This window comes from Emydura macquarii, unplaced genomic scaffold (genome assembly GCF_026122565.2).
Source record: "Emydura macquarii macquarii isolate MOO-44397 ecotype Brisbane River unplaced genomic scaffold, CSIRO-AGI_Emac_v2 contig_2994, whole genome shotgun sequence".
Classification (NCBI taxonomy): Eukaryota; Metazoa; Chordata; order Testudines; family Chelidae; genus Emydura; species Emydura macquarii.
Window position 1 is genome coordinate 1,943,034 of NW_027133131.1, and position 21,343 is coordinate 1,964,376.

The following is a 21,343-nucleotide window of genomic DNA, read 5'->3' on the forward strand; positions in this document are numbered from 1 at the left end:
CCCTTGCCTGCCATCGCTGCAGCTGGAGGCCCTGCGGGGGCTTATCCTGGGTTAGACCCCTCCCCCCACCGGCCATCCTCAGCTTGCCCAGCTTTCAGGGGGTGTCTCTCCCACGGCGGTCCCCCGTCTCTCCCCCCTCCCTGAGAGTGCCCCTCCCACTTGGGGTACCCCCTCCCCTTAGGGTGCCCTCCCCCCTGTGCCCCTTTCTCCCCCTCCTCTAAGGGTGCCCCCCCCTCGCCCCTCCCACGTGGGGTGCCCCTGATTCTCGCCCCTCCCTTACGGATACCCCACCCTCCCCGTGCCCCTCAGCCCCCTGGGACTTGTAGTTCAGGCCTACCTCGGGGGAGGCAAAGAAAGCATTCCCAGCCTGCACCGCGACCCGGCTCTGCCCCTGTTCTCGCGAGAGCTCGCGGGGCGCGCAGCATGCCGGGAGCTGTAGTAGAGGCGGCGGAGGCATGCCCCCTTCCCCCCCCTCGCGCGGCGCGCTGCCTGCCGGGAGTCGTAGTCCGCGGTGGCGGGCGAAGCGGGCGGGGAGGGGACTCGCCTCCCCGGCGTGCCTCGCGCGGAGCCCGCGCTCTCTCCGGCTCGCTCGCTCGCTCCGGCCGGGTCTCTCCTCAGGCGGCGGCGGCGGCGGTTCTAGCGCGGGGCGAGGCCAGGCCAGGCCCGGGCGGCGCCGACCATGTCGGGCGAGGAGGAGGCGGCCGAGCTGACCATCGCCGAGGACCTGGTGGTGACCAAGTACAAGATGGGGGGGGACATCGCCAACCGTGAGTGCGGGGCCGGGGGCGCGGGGCCGCGCCGGGGGGGGCCGGGTCTGGGGTGGTCTGCGCCGCGCCGGCCCCTCCCGGCGGGGGGGGGGACTCGGAGGGGTCCGGGCGGGGGGGGTGGAAGAGGCCTGTGGCCCCCCGGCGTGGCCTGAGATCCCCCTTCCCGCCCCGAGCGCCAGGCCCTGCCCTGCCACCGCACGAGGCTCCGATTGTCCGGGGGGGGGGGGCGCTGGCACGGCCCCCCCCCCTTGAAGGGTGCTGGGGGGGGGGCAGCTCCTCCGGCGCCTCGGGGCATCCCCAGCACATGGCCCACGCTCGCCCTAGCAGCCTCCAGTGCTGGGGGGGGCCCCACCTGGAGCCCCCCCACCTGGTGCCCCCCCCCGGATTTCCAGGCCGGGGGGAGGCGGGGGCGGCTCATGGAGCGGGGCCGCGAGCCGCCTTGTTCCGGTCGGGAAGTGCCGCCACATGGTCCCGGCTGCCATGTGGGCTCCAGCTCTGGGCGTGCGGCGCCCGCCTCCTCCGCCTCCCCGTGGGCCCGGCCTTGGCCTTTTGTTCCCGCCCGGGGCGGGGAAGCCGCTGCCTGGGTCCCCTGGGGGGTGGCGGGTCCCGGGCAGGCCCAGCGAAACCCTCGGTGGAGGGGGGGGCCTGCCGTCAACCCCGCCGCTTCCTCGGCCAGGCCCGAGCCCGGATCCGGGGCCCGGCGTGGGCCGCCCGCTGCCTTAGCGGCTACGCCTCCGCTCCAGCCTCCGTCCTTCCTGCGGCGTCCTTCGTGGTGGCAGGCTGACAGCTGGCTGCGCGGCTGCCCTCACTCATCGCCCTGTCCCTGGCCTGGCACTTGGAGCGGGCTCGCTCTGGCTGGGTGCGAGGGGGGTGCAAACGTGTCTTACCCCGCACCGGCAGACTTGCACCCTGCTGAGTGGATGCTCAGCCAGCTGGATTGAACCAGGATCCAGGCCCAGTGCAGTGGGAAAGCAAGACCGTCACAGTATTTTTCTGTAAACCGCAGGTGCTCGAACCATTTTTTTGAAAACATTCAAAATCCAGAAAGTGACAAAAAGGTTTTAAATTTTCCTGGGCCAGCTCAAAATCTCTCTTTTCTTCTTGACAACGTGGTACATGTCTTTAATGCCGTTAAAGTGCTTTTAATTCACGGAATGAGGCACTGTACATGTACAGAGCACAGCGAATAGATGTTCCTTGGTCTGGGCTATTAAACTGGTTTGTAACTTTTCCCTTCCCTAATGGATATTGACCTCCATTTGTTTTGCTCCTGTGTGAATTTTAACACTTCGTATTTCAAGCTTCCCATTCTTCACAACTTAATGGCATACACTAAATGCTGTTTTTGTGATGGTTTTTAGGTATACTTAAAAACAACTTCCAAATTCACAGCTGTATGTAGTGCACGGAAAGGTGATTGTATAGGGAAACAGGTTTTTTAACTTAATTCATTAAGTTGGCTTTCTTTTCCTCTATGTAGGAGAAACTGGGTGAAAGATTTCTGAGCAAATGCCTTTTATCCAGGGATCTAAAAGCACTTTACAAAATTGTAAGCTTCACAACTCCCTTGTGAAATAGATCAGAATTATCCTACTTTGATAGAGGGAGGGAGAAATGAAGCCCAGAGGTGAAGTAATGGCATGCAGCCAGCCGCAGCTCTGGGGACAGAATGAGAGCCCTGGCTCTCACTGCCTATATAGACTGACTGTTGACTAATGTGCAAAACCTGCTTGCTGTTCTCCCTCAAGTCATTCCAGGGACTTCACAGGGGCTACTCTTGTGTGTCAGGCAATCAAGATTTGTTCACAGATGTGACACTGGCGTACTTCAGCAACAGCCCTATGCGTCAAATATTTTCTAGCCATTTATAAAATAAAGAGAGAAATGTACCCTGTATTCTCTGATGGAATCTCAGCACCTTGATAAAGTCCTTTGATGTGATTGAAAAGCAAACCCACAGTACCTCCAAAACCAGATCCATGCAATGTTTTGTGAATGGGAAATAGCACGTTCTGTAACATCTGGTGGGGCATAATGTGTACAAAGTTAGCTGTGTTAAGAAGAATGAAAGGAAGCAAAGGGTTAGTTCTGAAACACTTCTATGTACAACTGTGAGAAAGGTAGCTGCAAAGTGTAAGACTAACCTAGGTAGCTTAGCTGTGCTAGTTCTGTACTGTTGCCAGCCCTGGTGCCAAGTGACCTGTCCCAATGAGAAACTATATATAATAGTCCTTGAAATCTACAATGGCAGCCCTTGTTCCTTTGATGTGTGTGACACACAGTCTCCTGGATCATTTTTGAATGTCTTTCTATAGACCTGACTTCTGAAGGGAAGGAATGTGGGAGAACAGTGCTGCTTCCACTTGACTCCTTTATTAAACAGACCCTGCTGTGTGTGTGATGTGGGAGTGGACAGGTATTTGAAATTTCAAGGGCATTTACAGTTCAACACTTCATGTGTGTAAGTTGCTGTGCTTGTTCACATGGTCTTGCAGTCACAGTAAGGTAGTGCCTGCTGGACTTTCTGAGTGAGAGCACTGCATGGATGCCAGTTTTTTTTTTTTTTTAAATTTGTGCGAGTCTGGAGTACTTATTTTGGGGTGAAAATCTGAGCCACCAATTTTAATCCTTCTAAAACCACTTCCTGCTGCAGCACTGTCATGTGTGAAGGGGCTCTTTTTCAAAGTTGTTGGCTGTTTTTTAATGAATGCATCCATTTCAAACTTAACAACTCTGTGTGTTTGAACCCAGGGGTCCTGCGTGCAGTGGTTGAAGCGGCTAAATCTGGAGGGTCTGTTCTCAGCTTGTGTGAGAAAGGGGATGCCATGATCATGGAAGAGACTGGCAAAATCTTCAAGAAGGAGAAAGAAATGAAAAAAGGTAAAAGTACAGTTTCAAGGGTTCCTTTTTCAATGTAGGGCAATTCCTTTCCTTTTCTATTTGTTTATATCACACCATACAGTGAAACTACTGAGATGCATAATGAAGATTTTTTTCTGAAAGCTGAATTCAGGCTTCCTGCTTATCACTGCCACCAAAAAAAAAAAAAAAGACACCTCACCCCAAATTTTCTGCCAAGGAACAGTCAACAGCAGCTCCCACACAGCACTGGTTAGTTTGAGTTCCACGCTTGAGTTAGCCACACCCATTCAGACAAACTAGATTTGTTTTGGAGATAAATGCCCTGTCTCTAATAAGACCCACTCTACTTGCTGGTCTGTAATTTTCACAAGATTTCTGTGGCCACATAACGTGCCATGGCAAGCTTCATGGCTCCTGTCCCATGATGCTTGCAGTCTCTGACTGTTGAGAGAAAGATGACTGCTTGAGATGCGGTTCTTGCACCTGTCTGCCTGGCCTGGAGTTGGCGTGACGCTGAGGGACACAGTACACACTTGTTGTGTTTTTTGGCATGAGGGCCATGCCCAGAGCACAGAACAATGCTTTAAAACCAGTGTAAAATTCCAACTTGTACATGTTGGTACTATAGCGCTGGGCGTTTTCAGAGCACTGAATGCCATGCTGCAGTCTTTGCTGGCCTCCTCAAGTGGCAGGTGCTGAGCTGAGGAGCAGACACCTAGACCTAGAGGCTTTGATTTGCCCCGAGCATGAGGCCAGCTAATTATAGGTGGAGCTGAGATAAGAACGTTGAAATTCATGGTTTCCTGACTTGTGCTCCAACTCTCAGACCACATTGCCTTGTGGTTGCAATTGATTTGCTGTCTCCTCACTTGTATGTCATAAAGGTTGCTGACCTGTTTAGCTTTGCTTTAGTCTTTCATGCTCCAAACGAGCGAAGTTCTATTTTTGATGAGGGCACTGTTTATTTTAATGTGCTACGTCCATATCTCCCACATCATCTCCCACAATGTGAACAATTAAAACATCAACAGTGAGAGTTAAAAACAAGTGATCAAGAGATGGTGTTAAAACTGGTTCTCTTCTCGAGCTGACTTGCTTTACCCAAATTCAAGGCAGATGCCTGAGTTTATAGTAATCAAATGTTTTCCCACAGTGCCTTTCTTCCTGAAAGAACCCAGAGAGTTTAACTTGTAATGCATACTAAATGAATCACAAAAATGTCTGTCGCCCCTGGGGCATTGGTGTGCACTGTTGATGAATTCAGGAGATAAAACCAAATGCGGTAGTCCATGCAGGGGGAGTTCTAATTACTTCGACTATAGTTAGTTGAGTTGGATCTTTAATGACTATGGGTAATCAAGAGAGTGATTTTTGCCTCTCATCTGAAAGTTGGCACCTCCAAACATCCTGTGTTCCCTAGAACTGACGCTCTAGTGTCATGCTTGCTATCCGAGGGAGCAGGGCACACACTGAATTACCTGCTCCTGGCTTCTTGGAGATCTCTCTTCAGGTACTGACCGGCCCGGCCTAGCTTAGCTTGAACGAGCTGACACGGTCAAAGCATGAGGTGGTACAGCTCTAATATTTTTGGACCACTTTTTTCTCAGGTGCATTAGAGGCAGCTTGCAAACCAGACTTCTAGTTGTAGACTGCGTATGTGGACAGCAGGTTTAGGCTTCGAATCACAGGTGTGTTTGGACCCAAGCGCAGATAGTTTGTTTGCTGCGTTCTGTGATGGAACATGGGGTGCTGCCTGCTTGGTGTCCTGTAGTGTGTTGGCAGCAGGGTCGGTATCTGCAGTGCACGCAGGTCTCGGCAGGCCTGATCTCACCATTGTTCCTTTGGTTCATAGGTATTGCCTTCCCAACAAGTATATCGGTAAATAACTGTGTCTGTCACTTCTCCCCCTTGAAGAGTGACCAGGATTATATCCTCAAAGACGGAGACTTGGTCAAAATGTAAGTGTCTGAGCTATGTATCTTGTGAGTTAAATGTTGGCTTCTGGCCTCTTCTGTTTACTGCTACTTCATCTGGTAAGCGCATTTACAAACTGGCTATCTCTAGGAAGCATTGGCCAGGGAAGTGACGCATTTGAAACATACCCTGCTCCTGTGATGTGTTTAGAGATCATAAAGACGTTTCCTGAGCCATGTTGGCCCTGCCTGCAACTAACCCTGTTTTTCCTCTATGTATTAGTGACCTAGGAGTCCATGTGGATGGCTTCATAGCGAATGTAGCACACAGTTTTATCATTGATGCAGCAAAGGTAGGTTTCTTGCATACGGCTTGAGTGTAGATCTCTTCCACACTACTTTCAGACCATGCAAGGTTTAGCAAAGGCAGGATATAAAAGCCCATGCTCGAGTGCCCCTGGTTCCAGAGAGAGCACGTGACGTTGGCAGCAGAGCAGAAGTCTGTGCACTGTGCTGTGAAGGCCCTGGCAAGATGAGTTTGGAGAACATTAACAGAATGAGAAAGCAGTGAAAAAAAAGTATTCATTATTCAGTACAGCACTGAACTGTTTGAACGTTAAAATATATCAAACAAATCAAAAGTCAGCTGAGCTACTGCAGATGAACTGCACTTATTGTCTGCTCTGCGGTGAAAGTCTGAGAGGACAGTGTCTTGGGCACATGGAGCAGACTGGTCAGACAGGACTTGCTGCACCCTTGCTGGCTATGGCAGAGAGCCTTGTTCTTTCTACCTCTTTAGGGAGCTGCTGTGTTCACCTTCGCAGCCCTAAGTTCAGGTGATTTGTACAGCAGGCTAGATAGCCTCAGGACCCAGTCCCCACTCCACACTTGGCCTACGTGATCTTCCAGTATACTGGCATGCAAGTTGCTATATTTACTCGGGCAGTTTGAAATGTATGAAGCAGGTGTCTATTAGTGGAGGTGCCTGCAAGACGTATGTGCTTGATGGCACAGCCGATGCGTCCCGGTGTTGGGAAGTCACCTATGCAAATAGCATTCAAGAGACCTGCCACCTAGGGAAAAATATATTTGTAAAATTTGAATGAACATATAATGTAAACGGAATTTTAAACTCACTTTTTTACCTGTAGCCTTTGTAGGAGGATGTTTGTAAATCATAGATAAGCTCTTGGGGACAGCAGTTCTCCCATGAACATGCTAGAGTTGATATAAGGGCTAGATGATAAAAAACAGAGCTGGAAAAGAGCATTAGATATCTTCTAGTCCATATTTCTGGCAGCTAAAGGACAGTCTCCAGGACTTTGTCCTATGTGGTTCTGAAGTCTCAAGCGATGGTGGACAAACTTTATACAACATTCCTATCTGTAGCTCTTTTATTAACATGTTTAAATTTATTTTGATTGCAGTTGGCAGTAGTTTAGCCCCTCTGACAGAGCGGAGATGATTGAATAGGCTGGGAAGTTTGAACTCCCTCTCCTCTAGATTTGGAGTCCCTTCCATGCTTAGATTATGGTTTGTTAGCAATGGGGGAAGGGTGTCCTGCCGTACTACTAATGGAGGATTTCAGTGTGGGGTTCAGGTTAGGGGCGCTCACTAGCACAGAATTCATCCTAGAGAGGGGAGAAAAGAAATGTTTCAAAACCAGCCAACTTTTCCCAGGTAACCCCAGTGACGGGTCGTAAAGCTGATGTCGTCAAGGCGGCTCACCTCTGTGCCGAGGCTGCCCTACGCTTGGTAAAACCCGGAAACCAGGTGAGGATGGATTGGTGCTGTCCAGAGGTATCTAGACAAATGCAGCCCCAGCACTTGCTCTATGGCCATTTACATGTAGAAATAGAAAGCTATGACCTTCTCTGGCAGGGGCTCGTCAGCTGTGTGGGGAATCTGCAGCCAGCTGGCCACAGACAGCTGAGGCGCATTCTGGGGTGAGCACGGGAGCCATCTGCAGCGAGTTGCTGTGGCTTCAGTGCTGTGAGCAGGGTTCACTGTCCGACAGTATTTCTCCCCATACTTGGGAAGAAGCCAGCGTCGCACAAGGATTTGGCACTTCCACTTGCCGGTCCCTCTCTGAAAACAGCTGAGCTTTCCTAGCCATTTTAAGTGTTACGAGGCATTGGCAGCTGATCACACAAACAGATGCCCTCTGGGAAGCCACAGATGAATCTTGTTTCACAGGCTTGGTGGCTTGCTTTTCAGTTTGAGGTGTGGTGAGCAAGAGAGCCAGAGGGAGTGAACCTGTCATGCTTGCTTGTGTCAGTGACCCGTCGTCTTGGTGGGTTTTGCGGATAGCTTGAACGTACACAGGTTTCACTCTCCAGCTGAGTATGAAACCCAAGGTATCAAAGGAATAGACTGGCTTCTGCATCTCTCCAGGCTCCTTCACAATGGCTACTTCTTGGAATTTACATCAAGGTGGGGAAGTAGTGACCAAGGTCAATAGGCATGTATTGCTGTGCCTTAATCTCATTGGATAAACTCTGGCTTTCTTCTCAGAAACTGTTACTTTCATTCACATTAGAAGCAATAAAATCCTAGAAGAAGTTAAAGATGGCAAAGGACCTAGGTCAGATCTAGCCCCTCCATTCTCCTCAGTTGTCTTTTTGCTTATTTATTATTGTTTGTTTGTATTACCATGGTGCTGGTGAACAGTAGGCATAGACTAGTACCCCATTGTGCTTGGTGCTGTACAAACAGAACAAAAATGTGGCCCTGCCCCAGGGGACTTATTATTTAAATATTAGATTTTATGGAGTTTGCGCCAGTTTCCTTGGGAGACTGTCACATTTGAATATATTTCACTGTTAGGGAATAAAGTTCCAGAGGGATAGCTGTGTTAGCCTGTATACAGCAAAAACAACCAGAGTCCTGTAGCACCTTAAAGACTAACAAATTATGCCTGCAGAAATGTGTTAGTCTTTAAGGTGCTACAGGACTCTAGTTGTTTTTGCTGTTAGGGAATGCTTCCTGATATTCAGTTTACATTTTTTTTTTTTTTTGATTTCCTGTCATTCTTCCTAACCATTCCCCGTTGGGGCCCTAAAATACACCTCTGTCCTTGGGATTCACACTTTTCAAATACTGTTGACGTTCTCCTTTCATTGTTGTTACCAGCCCCTCTCTGTATTGAAATGTAATCTTTCCTTTGAAAGAAATCCTGTCAGTCCCCCGGTCACTTGTGTTGCTCTGAGATTAGGGTGTCATCTTCTTGAGAAGAAAGATGGTCTTGTGTTCACAGCTTTGAGTGAAATTCAGGAGATCTGGGTTCAATTCTCATTTTTGCCAGTGACTTACTATGTCACCTGGGGGGCAAGTCAATTAATCTTGCTAGAGTGTAGCTCCCTGTCTGTAAATGGGGATAATGCTCCTTTCTTCCACGCTTAATTTATTCAATTGATACCTGCACTGTAGATTAGGATCTGTCTCCTCCAATGCGTGTGTACAGTGCCTAGCATAGTGGGGACTTTGGACCACTATCATAGCATAAAACATACATTTTGTCTTTTGGATTTTTATTTTTGCTGTTACCGTGTCATTTTGGCTGGTATGAAATAAAAACACACAACCTACGATGGTTTCAGCTCCCTAAATGTTAGGGGATGTTGGGGGAGCCTTTCAGTTAGAGAATGCACTGGTTTCATGGCAGAACAAAATCTCTGGTGTCTTTATGGCTTGAATTTTAAAACCTCGACTACTTTTCATGTCTTCTTACTCCCACAGAACACACAAGTGACAGACGCCTGGAACAAAATAGCGCACTCGTTTAACTGCACGCCAATCGAAGGTAAGGCCTTGCTGAGTTCAGAGCAAGTGACAGCCAGAGGAGAAGTAAAGGTGTGCTAATCATGTCCAGGGAGTCCTGACCTCAGTTCAAAACCTTGGGAAGCATTTAATGGTTGAGTCAGGGAGACTGTCAGCCTTGAATGCTGTAGCCTTCTTTTCAAGATTCCTTCCTATACATCCCTTACCGAGCGCTAAGGATTCCTCTTCTTCAGTTGTTTTCCTCTTTAAAAGGCGTGGTAAGAACAGAGGGCTAGGAGTTAGGACTGGAGCTCTCTCCCCAACTCTGCTGCAAGCTTCCTGTGAGACCTTGGGGAAATCACTTAACCCCTGTGCCTCTAATTTGCCCATTGATACAATACAGATGTTTTACTGTGTATGTGAGGGAATGTTTATAAATTGCTTGGGCATCCTTTGCTGAAAGATGCTATAAGGCAGTGTGTATGATCTGCTCCCTTCAATCTGTTTACTGATGTGTGTTTCCTCAATAATACTATTCTAACTGGAGAATGGGAAGTTACCTTTGGAAGCACCTTAGACAAATCAGACCATACTGTTGGAGAAGTTGCCTGGTAGCTGAGTTCACAGTTCTCAGTTATGTTTAGGCTTGATAGAATTAGATTTGTGTCGGTAAACGTCAATTTCACCATCAAAATACATGTCCATCCCTGGTAACTGAAATTTACAGATTGGCGAAGTAAGAAAGGAAAGAGTTGATTTCAGGACAGTTACTATGTGTATTTTGACATGTCATGTTGACAATTTGTGTTTTAATGGTTATTAAGCTTTAAGTTTTTGCATCTCAGTATCACTAAATAATTGTTGTCTGACCGCCCCATAAACTCCTGCAACTGTAAAAATTTAAATAGATAAAAATAGAAAGTAAATGCTTAAATATAAGCATGGAAATTATCTATCAAAACTATAAACAAAAATAAAAATTGAAATCTTCCAAACCTAATTATGTTGTCTATACAGATTCTGTTATCCTGTTTGTTTGCTCACATGGTGATGTGACTGTCAACCAGTTATTTCAGCAACAAATCATGTAGCCACTAATCAGTTAAATACTGTAGCGGGCTTGCTCTCTCAGCTCGCTGCAGAGAGCTGTGGTTCCAAGACTGGGCTATTTGTTATGTGGGCTGTTTTGTAGGTCTCGCCAATGCTTTGCTTCATTCTCTGGGAGAAAAATATCGCCTTGGCTGCAGTGAGGAGGCGGCTGCTCACTCTGTCAAGGGAGTTTAAGCAGCCACTGTTTTGGAAACAGTCGGGTGCCATAATTATTCAGGCAGTGGCAGCAGCGTAAGGACCCAGTTTATGAAAACAAATGGAGCTGTTTTCTGCCTTGGCTGTGATTTCTTTGCCACTACCATCTGCAGTCCTTCCAAAATGGAGACATGTTCCTTTTCTTGCTGTGTCTGGTGAATTGGGAAAGAGATTAGGAACAGCCTTTTGGTTTGTCTTGATGAATCTGAATTCTAAGGTGAAATGCAAAGCAGACAGGGAGACTGAGTTAAGCCCAAAAGTATGTACTGAATGCTCCATTAGCTAGACTGTGCAGGGGGGACATAAGTAATCTAAACACTGGCAAAAATATTTCTGCCTCCGTTCATCCCTGGAGACATTCAAGAATGCATCGCCCAGAGACATTGGATGCCAGTAATCCCACGCAACTGCTGATTCTCCTGGTATCTTATGTGCCAGGCTACAGAGGCTGAAAAGAAGAATGCCATCTTATTTAAAACATGCAGGATGATTTTAGAGGGGGGACTTGGACCGTGTACTCCTGGAGCCTCTGAGCCAGTGTGGTCTAATGGCTGGAGCATTGTACTGGAAGTTGGAAGTGGTACAAAGGATTCTATCTGTGGCTGTGCCTCTGACTTAGGACTTGCAGTTACCCCTTTAAAATGGGGACATTTGCTCATGTCGCAGAATAGTTGTGAAACCTAATGAATGAAGCTGTTTGAGATCTCTGGATGGAGGGGCCAGTAGAGGGGCAAACTGTCTCGAATTTTAGCTTTGCTGTTCTTCCTCTAGCAGAAAGCTTAAGGGCAGCTTCTTGGAGCGTTAATAATGCAAGTCACTCTTTGCAGCTCTGAGGGTGCTAATGGATTCTCTTATTTTGGCAGGGATGTTGTCACACCAGCTGAAACAGCATGTGATCGATGGAGAGAAAACTATCATCCAAAACCCTACAGACCAGCAAAAGTAAGTCTCCTGCCTGGGGTTGTCATTTCTCCTCTCTGGGATTGTCACTTCTATCAGCGGTATTGCGAGTGTGCATGAGACCAGATCTGCAGTGACAATCACTTCTAGTTCCTGGGCTCTGGTATCTGGATGGGGAGTGTAGTGGGTGTTCGTTAGCCACGAGTCTTCCATTTTTTTCTTACATTAATGTAACTTGTGACACTCTGCATTTGGAGCTTGTGTTGGGATGCAGTGACTGAAGGTCGTTACCACTTCCTTTCGCTGGCATCTGTGCAGTCAGTTGGTCTTTCTAGAAAGTTTCCTTATCACTAAATCAGTCCTTGGCTTCTGCCAGCAAAATAGTCAACCATTCCCAGTTGTGGCAGAGGATTTCTTTAATGTTGTGGATGCAAGTTCACCAGGAACTAGATTGAGACCAATCAAATTAGTTCCCATGGGCTGCCATTTTCAGACACATCTTGGGCCTAGATATCCAATTTCCTTCCTTTCCATCGGCTCCTCCCTTCAGGGATATATTCTGCTTGTTTAGACCCATCATCAAAGATTTGAGGCTTTTTTAAATCTAAGATCCACTACTTATATTGTAAGCTTTTTAGGGCAAGGGCCATCTTTGTGTTCTTTTATGGGTTTATACAGCACCTGGCGGTCATGGGTACTGGTCCATGATGGGGCTCCTAGGTACTACTATACAAATAAAAGAGAATACATTTTATTAGAAATGTTTCCATGACATTTTTTTTAAATGGATCTGTAAACTGCAGAGTGCGCAGCCTGGACCCTGTAGCATTGAGCTAATGCAGGAAATACTTGTGAAACTGACCAGTCTATGTTCTAGGCTGACTCTCTGCACTTTGCTCAACACAGCATAAGTGATTAAAAATAAACTTATTTCTTAATGTCCCTTCCACCTTAATGACTGAAGATGGTGCTGATGGCCAGGGCTAGCAAATTATTTCCTGAATGATAGACAACAGTCAGATCTGTACAGCTGCTACAGAGCACCTCCATGGAGCCATGCCTTTGAAGTGTTACCCCGTATCTCCTGAGTGCCAGTTTGAGTAAGCGGCTCTGAACAGCGATCTCATCCTCTAATTGCTGTGTACAGCACCATGCGTGGTTGTGGTGCTCTGTGCTTCCACCTCCCGCAGCGCCATAGCATTACTAGGGAGAAGGAGGATTTTGCTTTGTAGCGATGCCTCACTTTGCTCACTTGCCAACCCTTTCCCATCTAGGAAGGACCATGAAAAAGCGGAGTTTGAGGTCCATGAAGTTTACGCCATCGATGTTCTTGTCAGCACTGGAGAGGGGAAGGTGTGTGTCCTTTGGCTTGCTATGACTTTGTCCACGTGGGCAGGTGGACTTCAGAACGGCCACTTGATCTGAGTGTTGCGCTGGGAGCCAGGTTCTCTTGAACCCTGATTCCAGCTGTGGGACACTGGCTGTATGCAATGACTTCACCTCCCTGGGTGTCTGTTTCCCCATATGTCACAGGGAGACCCCTCCAGGGAGTATTCATGTATGTACATCAAGCCCTGCAAAGGAACCAAAGCCCCAGCATGCACTCAGTCCTACTGTCCGCCCGGCTAGCCAAGCTGTGCGCTGGGTTTGACTCTCGTTTGTGTTTCTAGGCGAAGGATGCTGGCCAGAGAACTACAATTTACAAAAGGGACCCCTCCAAGCAGTACGGCTTGAAAATGAAAACCTCCCGTGCCTTTTTCAGTGAGGTGGAGAGGCGCTTTGATACTATGCCATTTACTCTCAGGTATTCTCTCTTCTTTCCTTCATGGCCTCCCCGTCTGCCTAGAATCAGGTGCCCTGCAAGATCCTCACCAGGGCATTGACAGCAAAATCGGTTAGACTGCCGCTGTGTCACAGAGGGTGGCAGCTTTTGCTGTTACATCAGGGCTTGCTGCATTTGGACAAGCCACAGAGAAGGGATGTTATTGACATCGATGTTTCACCCCAACCAGGAGAGTCAGACCCTGTGGGGTATGTGAGGATTTGAGACCCTCCTGCACCTTGTGGAGGTTTACAGCTGAAATACAAGAACCGCTCCTGTGGTGGAGTAAAAGCCATGTCAGGATGCAGTGCCAAAGGGACGTGGTAGTTCCGAGCCCTCTCTTTGGCTGATGTAGCAAAAGGAAATTACTTCCCGGGTTAACGTGCCGTTCGTGCCTCAGATCTGTCGGCTTTTTCTGGTATTCTAGACTAACGGCTTACATTCACCTAGCTCCTTTATCTCATTGATCTCATCCTGCTACCAGACATCCTGCACCAGCAACACATCACAACAGGGCTGTCTCTAGGCGGGAAAGGGATGAGTAACATCTCCAGCCAAACCCTAGTGGGAATTTAGGCAGCATGGTTGGATCTGTAGTTTGGCTCACAGGACTTCCCCCTCCTCTTGTGGAAACAGTAGTAGATTGTTTGATCATTGGAACATGGAGAGAGGCAGAAGCTCAGGTCTGTGGCTCTCTCCCGTTCTGTGCAGGGCGTTCGAGGATGAGAAGAAGGCCAGAATGGGTGTGGTAGAGTGCGCCAAGCATGAGCTGCTCCAGCCTTTCAATGTCCTCTATGAAAAGGAAGGTGAGTCCCCGTGTGTGGTGGGGAGGAGGAGGAGGTGGGCAGGGGGGAGAGAGAGAGGGGGGACTTTGCATGACAGGAATGGCTGGTGGAGCAACTCTGGGACTGTGATCAGACCTGTGGTTGCAATGCCATGCCGCTGTGGGGTCATACTCTGCAGATACGCCCTCAGAATATGCTTTCCAAATGCACCAAGATATTTCTTCCCCACATAGCTATTGGGTACCGGGTCTTACAACAGAGTAATCCTGGTTGTGAGGATTATCTACTGGCCCCTGGAGATAATCTCCCAGTGGTGGTGGTGGAAGTGCCATCAATTTGGTTCACTTAAAGATTAGCCTGGAGGAATGATCCTGCCCTGATCAGGGAGGGACTCCAGTGAAATGTGCAGGTGCAGTTTGCTGACTGTACAAGGCCATTGCACCGGCGGGAAAGCAGTGAGAGCTTTGGGTTGCACGCTGTTCCCCCAGCGTCAGTGTGTTGACTCTAACTCTGATTCTGCTTTCCAGGAGAGTTTGTTGCCCAGTTCAAATTCACAGTGCTTTTAATGCCCAATGGGCCCATGAGGATAACCTGCGGCCCCTTTGAGCCAGAACTCTACAAATCCGAGTTTGAGGTTCAGGATGCGGAACTGAAGGTCAGTATGAGGAGATACGTTTGTTACCCTGAAGTGCATAGAGTCGTGCCAGTCATTCGTTTCTGGGCCCGAACAAGACCTAGTTCACTGCCTTAGGGGGATGCATGTGGTTCTATGGGAGACTGCAGGTTATTCAGTCCTCTCTGCTAGCCCCTCAGAATGATGGCTCATTCTTTATTCTCTTGAATCCATTCGTTTTGGGTTACATCTCAACCAAACTCTCCCAAAAGGTTAAAGTAAAAGAGGGGGCAGGGGGCACTATAAGGAAAGGAAGAAAATCTGATGTCACTTGAGCTTTGAAATGAGATCTGTCTGAGCGCCTCACGATCTTCACTGTACTTATCCTTAGAAGAACCCTGTGAGGTAGGGCCGTACTTTTCTCCCCAGATGGGGACTGATGCCCAGAGAGGAGCAGCCCTAGCCCAAGCTCTTGCAGAAAGAGAGAGTGCAGGTCTGAAGAGAAGGCTGAATATGTCATTTTGAAGCCAAAGTGAGCTGGTTGGAGTTGTCTGAGGGTGTGGGTCTGATTTGCTGCTGTGCATGTGTGGGAAGGTGGCAGCAGGATTGAGAGCAAAGAGGAGCAGCTCATCATAACCCAAGCAGCCTCCAGAATGCTGCAGTCGGGTTTCCTGGTGATTGTGTCAGGAACATGATCTCCAGCAGGCTCTCTCCAAGTCTCCTGCATCATCCCAAATGGCACCTGGTTAGTCATGGGTATATCCTTTCCTGCCAGCCCATGGGAATTCAGCTTTACGTGGGTCGAGTGTCAGTCTCCAGGACATGCTGCTGTTCTTTTATGGCTGGCAAAGGCTTGTTTTGCTATGTTGGAATTTCCCTTTATCCCCCATCAAAGCAAAGAAAAGGGCTCTCTGTCCCCGCTGCTTACCTTCTCTTCCTTTTTCTAGGCACTCCTACAGAGCTCTGCCAGCCGGAAGACCCAGAAAAAGAAAAAAAAGAAGGTAATTTGGCTATGTTAATTCTGAATGGCTGTGTCAGACACACGGGTTAACTGCATCTTGTGTGACCCAAACTCTCCACTCAGGCCCTAGCAAAAATATATTTGGACTCTTCTCAGCCTAGCAGAGCTCTCACATCTGTGGAAGAGGGAGATGGACTCCGTTCTGGCTCATGTGTTGTCAACGGGATTATTCGCTACATCCCAAATTCTGCCCTCCCTCCCCTGGCCGTGTATGCACTGTAATGCCCACGGTCTGTAGTGGAGTTGCACAGGTGTAACTAAAGACAGAGTTTGGTTTGCAGAATCATTACCACTGGCCAGGCTAGAAAAAAACCCAGCTTGCCTCAAATCCCAAAGTGAGTTTGCAGCACTGGCAGGTAGAGAGACTGTCTTTCTGCCTGTAAATTGTTCAGCCTTGATCTGGAATCATGGAAGCCTAGTGATTCATAGCCACGTGTCAAAGCTTTTTGGGAGGTGCTGGCAGGAAAAGGTACTAGATCAGCCGAGAGATTTGAACGGCTGGTATTGCTGATAAGATGGAGGGCTCTAGGAGATTTTTTGGATCGCACAAGAGAACTCTTGCACCAACATCAGTGAGATTCTGGGAAGGGGAGAAACATCCTGCGCTCCCCACAGAGGAGATGAACTGAGTTGGGGGGTGTGGTGTGGGGAGCAGAGGCTGGCTTTGAAAGGGAAGGGTGACTGAAACAAATAGAGTATTTCAGGCTGGCTGACTCCAGAGCGCTTGGTTTCTCTCGCCAGGCGATTCTCACGCTGAAGTAGAGTCACTTATCCTTGTTTGGCTTTGTTTCCGCAGGCCTCTAAGAACGCAGAGAACGCCACTACGGGGGAAACAGCAGAAGAGAATGAAGCTGGCGACTGAATGGCTCCAGCTCCTCTCATGTAGCACCTGAGTGTCTCTCGCCCCACCCCCACAAAAAACGAGAAACAAAAATCTAGTGCTGTCTGTCTCTTTACACCCCCAGCGACAGACAGCCTGGACTTCCCACTGACAACAACCAGCTCCGATTGACTGCTCTGAGGGAGGATTCACTCAGCAACTTCAGACTACTTTCAAACAAACAAACAAGAAACAATAAAATCAGGAGTACAAACCAGTCTATCCCCACTCTTTCTAACCTTTGATACTACTCGTGCTTGTTAAAGAGGTGAGTGACTGCACCATTCTGAGGGGGAGAGGGCGTGTAGAGAGCTCTTCTTCCTTTCCTCTTCCTCCTCCCCTTTTTTCATTTCTCTCTGTAAAGATTTTCTGATCCCTCTTGGTGGGAGGGGGGAAATCTTCAGCCACATCTGACAACCAACTGATTAAGCCCAAGAAGCGACATGTGCTTAGGGAGACGGTACACATGGATGGTATAACACCTCTGCTTCCCAGCACTGTCCCAGATCTCTCCCTGCCCACAAGGACATTTCTCTTCCACTTAAAACTGCTACCTTGGTGTGGAAGGCTTCACTTTTTTTTAGCCTGTAGATTGTACATTTAAAATTGGGGAAGTCGTATCAAATTTTGTGTCCCCATGAGACCGTAGACCATTCAGTCTATTGAGTTCTGTCTTGCATTGGTTTATGTCTAAACTCTATTTTTAATACACAGATGTGATGAGCTTGTTTTTAATTGAGACTGTCATAACATTGTAAGGAAACAGCCTCTTCAAGTCATTATTCCCCACTAATCCCTTGCCAACTCCTCCTAAGGGCAAGCAGCGTCTCCAGACAGCGCCCACCAGCTTCAGTTTAGTATCTTGCCAGCGTTTTTTAACATCCCAATATCATGGGGCAATTCAGCACTCGTTTTTTCATCTCCTACCTATGGCCGGTTTCCATGCACCAAAACAACCGCAACTGCTTATGTTGCAGACAGTTGGCTTTTCCAGAAGAATGCCCCTCTCCTCCCCACATGCCCTTCTGTGCCATAAAAGAATTTGGGAAATGCTGCAGAAGTGAGCAGACCTGGGATAGACTCCACCCCTGGGAATCTCTTTTCTATAGTATGTCTTTTTTTAAAGCTGTCCGGTTGAATTGAACAGATCTGAGTGGGGGTTTTTGTTATCCAGCCAGGTCTCTGAGCACTTACGGTAGCTGGCATGGAAGACCTCTTGCCTGTTAAACTATGCCCTTTTCGATGAGCGCACTTGTGCTTTTCTGCAGCTCAGGTGCTTCCTTGGCAGTATTTGAGTTTGAAAATTTAAATGAGGAAAAAACCTTGCAAATGCTACCAAAGTTTGTCAATAAAAGGAAATAAATGAGATTTTTCCGAATGATTTTTCCATCTGTCTGTAAACTGTCTGCTACTGTTTCTAAACTGTTTTCAGCTCTTGTAGGGGTTTTATGGGCCATCGGACAGTAAGAGAGATACTGCAGGGGCTATATTCTCAATGGATGCAGGACAGCTGCCGTAAAACACTGAGATAGAGGCAAGATTTTGAAATCGCTGGTGACTTAGGTTAGGCTGTTCCCAAATGTTAACCATAAGCTTAAGGGAAAATAAAGATGCCTTGTTCCTGAAGAGGGACATTTTAGCATTTATAAGCAATATATTGTCTATTGCCTTTGGTAAAGGAAGGACAGGGCTAATCTTTCTCATTCACAATACAGATTTATAAACCAGTAAGACTTGCTGGAAGTTTATTTAATTTTCTATTTTTACTTTTAAATAACAATTAAAAAATGTACCTCTCGAGACAAGAAAAACAATTCTGGTTGTGAAAAGTTTGAAACAAAATTCCCAAGAAATATTCTGTAACCGATTTTTTTTCCAAATAAAATTGACTAGTGACACTGCTGTTTGGACAGAAGAATGGGTCTGCTGTTTTTGGTCTGTGGTGTTCCTTGGTGGGGGAAAAGTATCAGAGAGAGAAGAAATGTGATCTGTATTATTTCTGTAATTCATTTCACTCTCAAAGATTTTAAGGCGTCTTGCACCCCATCTTGCACTGCATCCTTGAAATGCAGCCGCCTCAGGGGTGGAGGCTGCTGGACAAAGCACAGCATGCTCTGCAACAGAATTTGGCCAAAGACAGGGATCTTGGGGTCATCAAACTCCCCACAGAGCAGACAAGACCTTAGTGTTCTGGGTATTGCCCAACAGACTCAGGCATGAAACTCAACTTACCTCCTGCTTAATTCTGCTGAGGTTGATCTGTGGGAGCTGAGGTGTTTCAAATTCTGATGCTAAAGTCATCAGTCATTTTCGCACAACAGCTTCCGGTGAGATAAGACAATTGCCCAGGGTCATCCAGCCTGACCATACCACAGGCAAGAGGCAAAGCAATCACTGGGCTGTATTCAGTGCATGGTAGGTTTGGCATAAGACACTGAACCTCTGCTGCTCTCTGGTCCTTGTGCCAGAATGGAAAGTTGATGGTAAGTGAATGAGGCCAAGGTGCTGAGCATTGGGCAGGGTTAGTGTCCACAGCACTGCACTGCATTAGGGTGGAGAAAGCAATGTCCCTGTGCCAAGCGGTGTTTGCACTTCATCTCCCTGAGGTCAGTGTAGGATTTTGATTAAGTCTGTTCCAAGTCCCATCTGGCCGCAGTTACGTATTGACCCTAATGCTCCACACTCTGTGGGGATGAGTTGCAGTCTAAATGTCTAGGCTCAGCTGTGTAACTCAGCTGCAGGTTTTCCTCTTCCTCTGCTCTGAGTAACCGTCAACTTACTGCTGCTTGGCTCTCACAGGCAGGTGTTGCCAAGTCTCTGATGTAGTAGATCAGCCAGCCTGAGTTTGATGGGGGCTCGTGGTTTCTATTCTTGGCTCTCCCTCACTCTGATGTGGATTGGGCAAGTTCACTTCCCCGCCTCCTAAAATAGACCTAATGTCGCCTGTCAGCAGATGGTTGTGACGTTCAAGGGCGGTTCACGAAGGGAAGCTACTAGGGAAGGGTAGCACACTGTTTTCAAAGCTGTTCTGTGGTCTGGGTTGGGGGGAGCGGGGGATGGTGTAGATTTTTGGTTTTGAGATGAGATGTATTGAATGGATGTGAATTGTGCTGCTCTCAGCCAGGCAAAGTGGGGAATTCTCCCATCCTTGGCAGGAGCTTGTTAACTGTTGGCACTATTACAGCTCCACGAGGTTTTGGTACTGAAAATCCACTACAGACAGGAGGTCCAGTGTTGGCCTGTTGTGTGTGTTACACGGTGAAAAGAATCCCTGCCGTGGTCTCGCCCACCTCTGGCTTTATGGCTGCTGGAAGGCTGCTCCGATGTCTTCCTGGGGCACTCCTGTATGACGGGGGCTCAGAAAGTTTCTAGGCTGACAAAAAAGAAAATTTACATTCAACTGTTTATTTTTCAATATAATCCCCCTGGATCTCAGTGAAGTGGGTGGAGTCCTTGTTCAGACACTCCTCCACTGCTGCGATCACCTCATCCTCCTCACTGAAAATGCTTCCCACCAAGGTCTCCCTTCAACTTGGGGAACAGGCAAAAATCTGGGGCACCAAATCTGGTGATGGGGGAGCAATTGAAAATGGCATGTGGTTGCTGGGATCCCTGCAAGCTGGGGTGATGCATTGTCCTGAAGAAACACAAAGTTCCACCCGTTCTCTGGAAATGTCAAGTCGCGCTGTCTCCTGCTGGGTACATCTGTTTCATGCCCGAGTCTTCCTTGAGCTGCGCACGGATCCCATACCGCTGCCCACCGTCTCAGCTGTGTGCCCAGTAGTTAACCTCTACTGGGAGCCAAGGAGGGGGATGAGGTGATATCTTCTATTAGACGAACTTTTGTTGGTGAGAGAGATGAGCTTTCGAGCCACCCAGAGCTGCTTTTCAGGTCTGAGGAAGGTGGAAAAGATTGTTTCGCTTCTGTCCTTCAGCGCTTTCGGGACTGCATCAGCTTTTTCTGCTGTGGTGGCCGCTGGGGCGTCCTGACCTTGGCTCATCCACACTGCCACTTCTCATTCAGCAGCCTGGCTTATTGCTGTGGCGTCTGAAGGGCCATCGTCACCCAGGGTTGCCACTGTGGTTTTGTCAGTTTCCCTTGAGGTCCAGCCTTTCTTATGCAGGTACCCGGGCACCACCCAGATTTCGGTCTTCATTTTCCAAGTCTGCAGTGACCAACTTGGAGGTGTCCTCGTACCAGTTCCGCACAGATGAAAAAAAGGCTTCTAACGAAGAAATACTTCAAAGTATTGTTACTTTGCTGTGTGAAATGAGGCGTGTCCTGGCATGTCATTAAATAGGTCTGGTGAGACACTTTATGAAGATCCCTGTATGAAAACAATAGAGTGAGGAAGGGCCCTAGGAGAATTTAGGGGCCCCGTCTCCTCCCATTTCACTTTATTTACACGGACGCTACAAGTGGTTGGCGGGTCCTGTTACCATTGGCTCCTTTTTCCCCCCTCTGGGCAGCCTCGGGTGTAGTTTCTAAGTACCCCGACCCCAGCTCTGGGCTTGCACTCCTGGGCGTATCCCCTGCGAGCTGAGCGTCAGTGGGGTGAGTGGTCTTTGCAGCACCAGCGTGGCTGTATTCGCAGGTGCAAGTGTCGTGCCGGGGCAGTGTCTGCCAGTCTGCGGCAGCGCCCGCCCGACCTCCAGAGGCGAGGGGTCGGTTACAGCCCTAGCTGGTCTGCTTTAGCGGCTCCCCCCCCTTTCTGC

At 48.4% G+C, this 21,343-nt stretch overlaps 1 protein-coding gene across 2 annotated transcripts; it reads left to right on the plus strand.

Moving 5' to 3' along the window:
- Nucleotides 1-502: 502 nt before the first annotated feature.
- Nucleotides 503-18,530, plus strand: PA2G4 (proliferation-associated 2G4). Of its 2 annotated transcripts, none has more exons than XM_067529889.1 (13): nucleotides 503-767; nucleotides 3,519-3,647; nucleotides 5,482-5,587; nucleotides 5,826-5,895; nucleotides 7,223-7,315; nucleotides 9,281-9,344; nucleotides 11,470-11,548; nucleotides 12,781-12,859; nucleotides 13,177-13,310; nucleotides 14,040-14,134; nucleotides 14,641-14,768; nucleotides 15,674-15,727; nucleotides 16,544-18,530. In XM_067529889.1, exons 1-13 carry the CDS (start codon nucleotides 680-682, stop codon nucleotides 16,607-16,609), a joined length of 1,185 nt encoding a protein of 394 aa, XP_067385990.1. In that variant the 5' UTR covers nucleotides 503-679; the 3' UTR covers nucleotides 16,610-18,530. The 2 variants fall into 2 exon arrangements, with proteins under 2 accessions (XP_067385990.1, XP_067385991.1); XM_067529890.1 differs by lacking the exon at nucleotides 503-767 and adding an exon at nucleotides 3,153-3,183.
- The last annotated feature ends 2,813 nt before the right edge of the window (nucleotides 18,531-21,343 follow it).